At 40.9% G+C, this 7409-nt stretch overlaps 1 protein-coding gene across 1 annotated transcript in view; it reads left to right on the plus strand.

Annotated features, from left to right (window-relative positions):
• txndc5 (thioredoxin domain containing 5) overlaps positions 1 to 7101 on the plus strand; it is a 9746-nt gene extending 2645 nt beyond the window's left edge. Inside the window, exons 2-10 of the mRNA XM_014026558.1 lie at positions 1447 to 1599; positions 2188 to 2293; positions 2370 to 2466; positions 2929 to 3044; positions 4045 to 4131; positions 4269 to 4418; positions 4515 to 4597; positions 4738 to 4867; positions 6239 to 7101. Of these exons, the coding sequence (XP_013882012.1) occupies positions 1447 to 1599; positions 2188 to 2293; positions 2370 to 2466; positions 2929 to 3044; positions 4045 to 4131; positions 4269 to 4418; positions 4515 to 4597; positions 4738 to 4867; positions 6239 to 6361 (1045 nt within the window). The 3' untranslated portion in view covers positions 6362 to 7101. The remainder of the gene's footprint in view (positions 1 to 1446; positions 1600 to 2187; positions 2294 to 2369; positions 2467 to 2928; positions 3045 to 4044; positions 4132 to 4268; positions 4419 to 4514; positions 4598 to 4737; positions 4868 to 6238) is intronic.
• Positions 7102 to 7409: the final 308 nt, after the last annotated feature.

Raw genomic sequence — 7409 nt, forward strand, 5'->3', positions numbered from 1 at the left:
ACCTGAGTCTTGTTGCTGATCATGTCCATCCCTTTATGACCACAAAACCGTTACTAGCGTGGTGTACCTAATAAAGTGGCCGGTGAGTGTAAATGCTCAGTTTAGATTCTTTCTTGGCTCAAATCTGGTTTGTGTGGTCGTTGACGTGGTTTAAAGTGGACCTCCATCAGATTGAAGTCTACAGACGACGTGACGTCAGAAGTAAACAGATGCTACACRTGTTGTGTGGATCAGTTGTGAAGCTGTGCAAACAAGACAGGTAAATTATTATTTGCTGTTCTTTTTTTCGTCCAGATCTTACATTTGGTCTTGCTGCTTCCTGCCTACTCAGGTGCAGAACTGCACATGTGGAACGGGATGACTGAAAGTAGAAGCAAACTTGAGTATCGTTTTCATCTTAATAGTATCAGTATCGAAATCTGGTTTRAGTCACATATGGACAAAGAAATGGATGTGGGCCATTTCTGTCTGCAGTGTGATTATGGGATTTAGTTTTTTTTTTCTTTTTACATCTGGATTAATTTGAAGAACAAAAAAGTTTGGAAAAACCTTTGTGTTCCCAGTCTGCGTTGCAGTTTTTCTGTATTAAAACATTAACACTAGGTAGCATTTGTGATTTCAAAATAAAAGTTATGTAGGAACTAGATCTGGGCAATATGAGCCAAATTTTAAATCACAGTATTTTCAACAATTACACCGGTTTCACTGTATTTTTTTCCCTCACAGCTCAGCTGATAATAAAATGTACAAACTTTGCTTATTGATTTTTTTTTTCTTTTCCTGTACCTCTGTATCACTGTTTCCCTCCTCTGTACCTCTTTTCTTCTTTGGTTGTAAACAGTAATCATGCATTTAGGTCCGATCATGAAGGGTTGAGAAAAAAATCATTATCTGGTCTATTGTTATGTGTTAATAAAACTTAAAAGGACGACTCACATTGCACACCAGTCAACTCCGCTACACTACAAAACTACTTCCCCTCAGGCTTTTCACAATAGAAGTACGTTAAAGTCTCCATGCARTAACGTCTCCATTATAACGTTGCGCGTTAAATCTAACCGTGCACGACACTGAAGAGTTGTTTACTACATTCAGCGATGGTGAAAATGGGATGTTATTTTTTTACGTCAGACCATATAAGCGTCTGAAACACACCACCCGCCGCCAGTTGTTCCAACAATAACGTTAGCATGCTAATGCGCTTAGCGGTGCTGCGAGGAAACGTGTCCCCTGGGAAACAGTTCACTGGCGGCCACGACAAAACGTTCCGCACGAGTCCAGGCTATTTACACCGGTACTCAGAAAATTCCTATCATAACAAAAATAAAAACCGGTTTTCGGTACAAAACGGTATACCGCCCAGCACTAGTAGGAACTCTGTATTTTCCTATCATCTTCACCACAGTTTGGTTCATCAGAGGGAGARTTTAACTCTKTTGTGTTCAGGTGCGGCCACTGCCAGAGACTGCAGCCTGCCTGGAACGAACTGGCAGACAAATATAACAGCATGGACGACCCACCAGCGTATGTGGTCAAAGTAGACTGTGTCCAGGACACCAAGTTCTGCTCCAATACGCACGGTGTCCGAGGCTACCCTACGTAAGTAACATACGACTCCTGCTTGTGCTTGTTTATCCGTCCTGTTTGGAAACTGAACCCAAATCTTTGTTTTGCGGATGAGCGAACATTTAATTAAGTCTTAGACAAGCCTGATGTTAGCAGTTTGTTCTTACAGCTTCCTTTCATTGCTTTCCATGGAAAGCAGTTTCCTGTAAATCAGCAAAGTCATGCATGTGTTCTAAAAACAACTGGACCAGAAGTTTATTAAAGCATCACAACAAGAAGAGACAGAAAGTAGTTAAAGCTGACAGTATTTTCAACTAAATATGTTCCAGTTACCTCTAAACCTCTGAAAAACAGGGTTTTTTATGTTTAAAATGAAATATAAACTACTTGTTTTAATGTAAATACCCTCAAATTAAAGCAGAAATTCATATGATTTTAACTTTAATACTTTTATTATACTATTACAACTGAAGTGTTAAAATTTCACTGCAGCATTTAGAGTAAAACACTTTACAACATGATAATTTAACTTCATTTAGTTAAATATTCTGTTACAGTCTTCATGGTTTAACTGACTACTAGACATGATTTAACCCTTTATTTCATCCTCATTRTGTGCAGATTAAAGTTGTTTAAGCCGGAGCAAGAGGCCATAAAGTACCAGGGTCCCAGAGATGTGCAGTCTTTGGAGACGTGGATGCTGAAGACGCTGCAGGAGGAGCTGTCGGTGAGTGGTCCTCCCTCTCATCAGCACCTTCCATCATGGTTTAGAAGTGCTGCTCACACCGTCCGGTRCTCCTCAGGAACCGGAGAGCGAACTGGAGCCTCCTAAAGCCCCCGAGCCCAAACAGGGCATGTACGAGCTCACAGCCCAGAACTTCAAGGAGCACATATCCAAAGGTAAGCATGATTCAGCGTCGAAGTCCAGCAGCAGTTTTAGTCAATAAATAACTCAGTTTACAGCTGGGTAGTTTCACTTGTTGTGAATTTGAATGTTCTTTCAGTTTTCACACCTGGGTTTTGTTCCTGCAGCGTGGAAACGCCTCGCTGCTCTCATTAAGTCACATCTAAGAGCAGAGAGTGTGAAAGCTTTGTGTTCCAGGTTTTTCCAGCTGTCGGGTCAGAACTCACCAGAACCGACTCAGTGATGTTATAGTCGAATTCCTCTGCTTTGTGTTCTTGTTTGCATGTGCAAACAACGAGATGTGTTTATGGCTCCGACTGTCATTTCCTGGCAGCGGCGACTCAATAAAGCTGATGTAACCAGATTAATCTGCAGGTATTTATCCACAACAGTGGAAGTTGAGAATAAAAATCTTGACTTTTTGTTTTGTTTGTTTATTTTCTCTTGTTTATATCCAGGTGCTCATTTCATTAAGTTCTTTGCTCCCTGGTGTGGTCACTGCAAAGCCATGGCGCTGACGTGGGAACAGCTGGCCTCCACCTTCGAGCACTCCGACGATGTCAAGATTGGAAAGGTGGGCCTCTCAGATTGAGATTATTCTGTCTACTGTAATCTGAACCAACGGTTTGGGAAATGTCAGTTCTTATTTTTGGTCTATAATAGAGCTGGGTAGGGTCGGGCCATAAATCGATTTAATCAGTTTGAATTTCGAAGACTTATTTTTGGGAAAATCAAGATTTTTTTTCCCACCAGTGCACTCTTTGGGGCTTCTGTAGTTCAGAGGTCACCCCACYTGTCCCTCAAGACACCTGGTACATGACATGACMGTATGGCAGCTGGCAAACAGGATCTACTTCCCAAAAAAGGCACGGTTTCTTCATGATGTCACAAGCACTTTAAGGTTTCAACTACAGCAAATTGGGGTTAAGACCCCACTGTGGGTCCTAAAACTCCAAATTTTGGGTCGTTAGAGTATAAGTATAAAACTGAGTGTTTCTGCTGTAGGTAGGTATGATTAAAAATGTTGGTCTATTAGAAATATTTGAACACTTCAACCAAAAATACTTTGATTYATGAGTTTCTGCCAGTTTTTATTTTTGTCATTTGGGTTTATTATGAAATAGGTTTTGAATTTAATTTGACTTGGCATTAAAACGTCTTAAATTTAACTTGACTTAAACTGTAGGAACCCTGGATTTGGCCATGAGACCCAGCCCTAGTCTTTACWACAGATAATCAGGATTAAATAGCTTGAGTTGTTTATTTAATGACTCTTTAACAACCTGAGAGCCTCAYGACTCCACCTGGAGCTGATGATTAACTTGTCCTCAGGCTCATTTCACAAACTGTTYGTGTAGTTTACTGTTAGTCTGTGTTGGCTTAGTGATCCTGAACGGTTTGTTTTATAAAATAAACAACRTTAAATGTCAAAGACTGACACAGATAAAAAAATAAAACCGCTTCTGTAKCCTGAGCTAGCTGATCTGAGTGTTGATCTGATCCTCTGACCTACCAGAGCAGCATTATTAAACCATTGTGTTTCAGTGTGCTAACAGGTGTGTTAACCTGTGCAGGTGGACTGTACGCAGCACTACGAGATCTGCTCTGAGAACGGCGTGAGGGGGTATCCCACACTCCTCTTCTTCCACAACGGGCAGAAGGTACGGAGCTGGGTTCAAATCAAAACAATCAGCTCTGGTGTTTGCATTTCAGCGCTGCGTAACCCCACACCCTGTTTGAATTCACGCCGCTGCCGCCTCGCTCCTCGGGCCGTAATCAGGTTCTTGGCTTTTCACAGAAAGAGCAGTACAAGGGGAAGAGAGATCTGGACACGTTCAAGGAGTTTGTGGACGGCCAGCTCAAAGCTGTGCTCACCGAGGAGCACGAAGCAACCAAGGAGCAAAAGACAAACGAGATCCCCGCTGACGAGCCTGAGCAGGAAGTAAAGGTCAGCGCTCAACACGCCTGAGCTGTCCAATCAGATAGTTTCTCTAAATTATAAATAAACTAATAAMGTTTCCATTTTATGTTCTTCTTCCTGCAGTCGAATGTGTTGGTCCTGACTGAGAGCAACTTTGATGAAGCCGTAGCAAAAGGCTTCACTTTTATTAAATTCTACGCTCCGTGGTGAGTCCCAAACAATCCCGTGGCTTTTTTTATAAATAAGTTTAAACTGCTGCAACAGTTGAAACTGACGAGATGACCAGTTTCTGATTAAAACTCTGCTCCGATCAGTCGATCACAGTGACGGTGTTCCTCTGCCTTAGGTGTGGCCACTGTAAGAACCTGGCTCCCACCTGGGAGGACCTGTCCAAGAAGGACTTCCCCGGTCTCACCGACGTCAAGATCGCTAAAGTGGACTGCACGGTGGAGCGCACGCTCTGCAACAAGTACTCTGTGAGTTCTCACAGTTTTACACTTTTATCAGCTGATGAAGTGGGTCAGGCTGCTCATCAGAGGGGTTTTAACTCTGGGATTAAAAATAAATAAATCCAGCCGTGGTGTTTTTTTTAATTCAGACGGAAAATCTGCAGCAGCTGTTTTTGGCAGCTGATTGTGTGATGAAGGTTGTCTGCTATTAATGAGAGGGTTTTGTATCAATGTGAGCACACACACACACACACACACACTTAAATCAGTGTCTCCCTTATCATTGTACAAGGAGGGCAGCCCCCCCCCCCCAATAACTCCAACCTTTGGGGTCGTATTAATTATGGGAGTAAATTCTGACCTTTTTTTTTCTAATATATTACCACAATAAGTTCAAATATTTTTTAGGTGTAAAACTAAAAATATTGTTTCATGGGGGTAAATCCTCAACTCCCCCCCCACATGTCACACAGAGCATATGAACATCCGTAGTCGTTTTTTTTTTTTTCACATCAGAGTCAGAGGAGATAAAAGGGATGCACCGATATGAAAATTTCAGCAGATATCGATGTCCAATATTATTATTATTATTATTATTATTATTATTACTGCTGTTATGGCCGATAACCAATATTTACAGATTACACAAACACAAAAATTATTTATATACGTGTGCATCCCTACTTGCATTTTTTTTCTATCATTTATTTAGATTTATTTTGAGATGAAAAGACATTTGCTTCTTCATAAGTCCGTCTTCCTGCTTTAACAATCAGCTTCCACAGCAGATCATTTTCAGCAGCATGTGGAAGCTCACATGTATGGCAGGCTGTTTTTACATTTAATCRTCTTCACCACACTTCCAGACATCTGAAATGAGTTTGACCAGATACGATGTATAAGATTCAACTAATGCTAGTTGAATTGCAGACTTTTTTATGTTCTGTAGTTTTTATTTAAAAAACAAAAAGCTTTACTGTCTTTTTATAAATACTAGTAAAATCTCTGCTGTCAATCATCATGCTTTGTTCAAAAGCCCCGCCCTCCAAAGGCCAACACACTGTCAGTGGAACTAAAATGGAAAGTATGTGTATTAAAAACAAAAGGTTTAATGTATTACAAAGTCAAACTGCTGTTTGTAATTTTAACTTCTTTATGGGGAGAGTAAAACTGTGCTTTTCATCAAAGTCGTGGTGAACATTTAAATTTTAACAATAAAAGTATTTTAGCCACAGAGGAGGTCAGGCTGTCAGAGCTCCAAGAAAAAAAAAACACCTCATTAGTTTTATCTGTGTTTAATTACCACAAAACACAGGATATGTGACGTTTTAATGAAACGAGAAACTTGCTCATGTAAAGTTTTTCTTATATTAATCTCATTATTGTCCGTTCCCTCAGGTGCGAGGTTACCCCACCCTGATTATTTTCCGTGCCGGCGAGCAGGGCGAGGAGCATCACGGTGGGCGGGACCTGGAGAGCCTGCACGGCTTCGTGATGAGGCAGGCCAGAGACGAGCTGTAGGGACGAGCCAATCAGAGCTCACGCTTCACTTTACCTGCTGCTCTGAGCAGCCATCTTTGTTTCTCTCTCTTCTGGAAGGAGTTAAAGCCAGACCCTTGTGGTCGTTTGTGTCTTTTTCTATTTTAAAGACAGAATAATTGAGTACTCTGAATGTACCCCCCCCCCCCCCCCAACTCCACCTTAAATCTCCTGTAGTTTTTATGATTGGTGGTTGGATCTGACCACTGCAAGCACTGCTCCACAACCAAAAACTCACAAGTTACTTTTAAAGAAATGGCACTTGTTTTTTTGTTTTTTTTTATTTAAATTTTTGTATTAAAACAAATCTGGTTCTGGATTTGACTTKCAGTGCTAAACGTTTGGATGTGTTGGGCTCTGTGAGGCTGAGTTTTGATTTGAAGGTACTTTACGTTCACGCCGATGATGGCCTATCTGACAGAACTCTCAGGGAACATCCAGCCGGCTCACAGGAAGTCCTGACGAGCCCGCTAAGAACTCTCTGAACACCAGGTTCTACTTCCTGTAAAGACCTGGTGATATTCTGAGTCATTTTCTGGCTCGTGTGATTTTTACCTTTTTTTTTTCTACTTTTAAGATCCAAACCTGAACCGTGCTGCTCCAATCAGCTGCTTTTCTTCAGGCAAATCATTCRGATGCATTTCAGTCACTAGTTTTTATCCTTCTAATAGTAAAGTGTAAATGAACGCAGCTGTTTGCTTTAAGCAGTATTAAATCCACATCTACCATCACACTGAGTGATRCAAGGAAAGCTTTGTTTCCTGTCACTAAACAGTTCTGTATGCTTTAACATTTTCATAACTAATGCAGCAAAGCTCCACCTGCTCGACTGAAAACATCGATGCATGCAGAGGAAACACAAACTACTGCAAAAACTGTCCGTCTTACAACGTTTTGAAATCTTATATCCAGCCAAAAAGTCTTTTTGATCTTGTTATGAGACTGATTTACTAAACAAGAACTGATTGTGTAAGAATAATAATCTTGTTTTCAGACCRTGTAAGATTATCTTGTTAGCCTGAAAATTTGA

Source organism: Austrofundulus limnaeus, unplaced genomic scaffold, assembly GCF_001266775.1.
Source record: "Austrofundulus limnaeus strain Quisiro unplaced genomic scaffold, Austrofundulus_limnaeus-1.0 Scaffold567, whole genome shotgun sequence".
Lineage (NCBI taxonomy): Eukaryota > Metazoa > Chordata > Actinopteri > Cyprinodontiformes > Rivulidae > Austrofundulus > Austrofundulus limnaeus.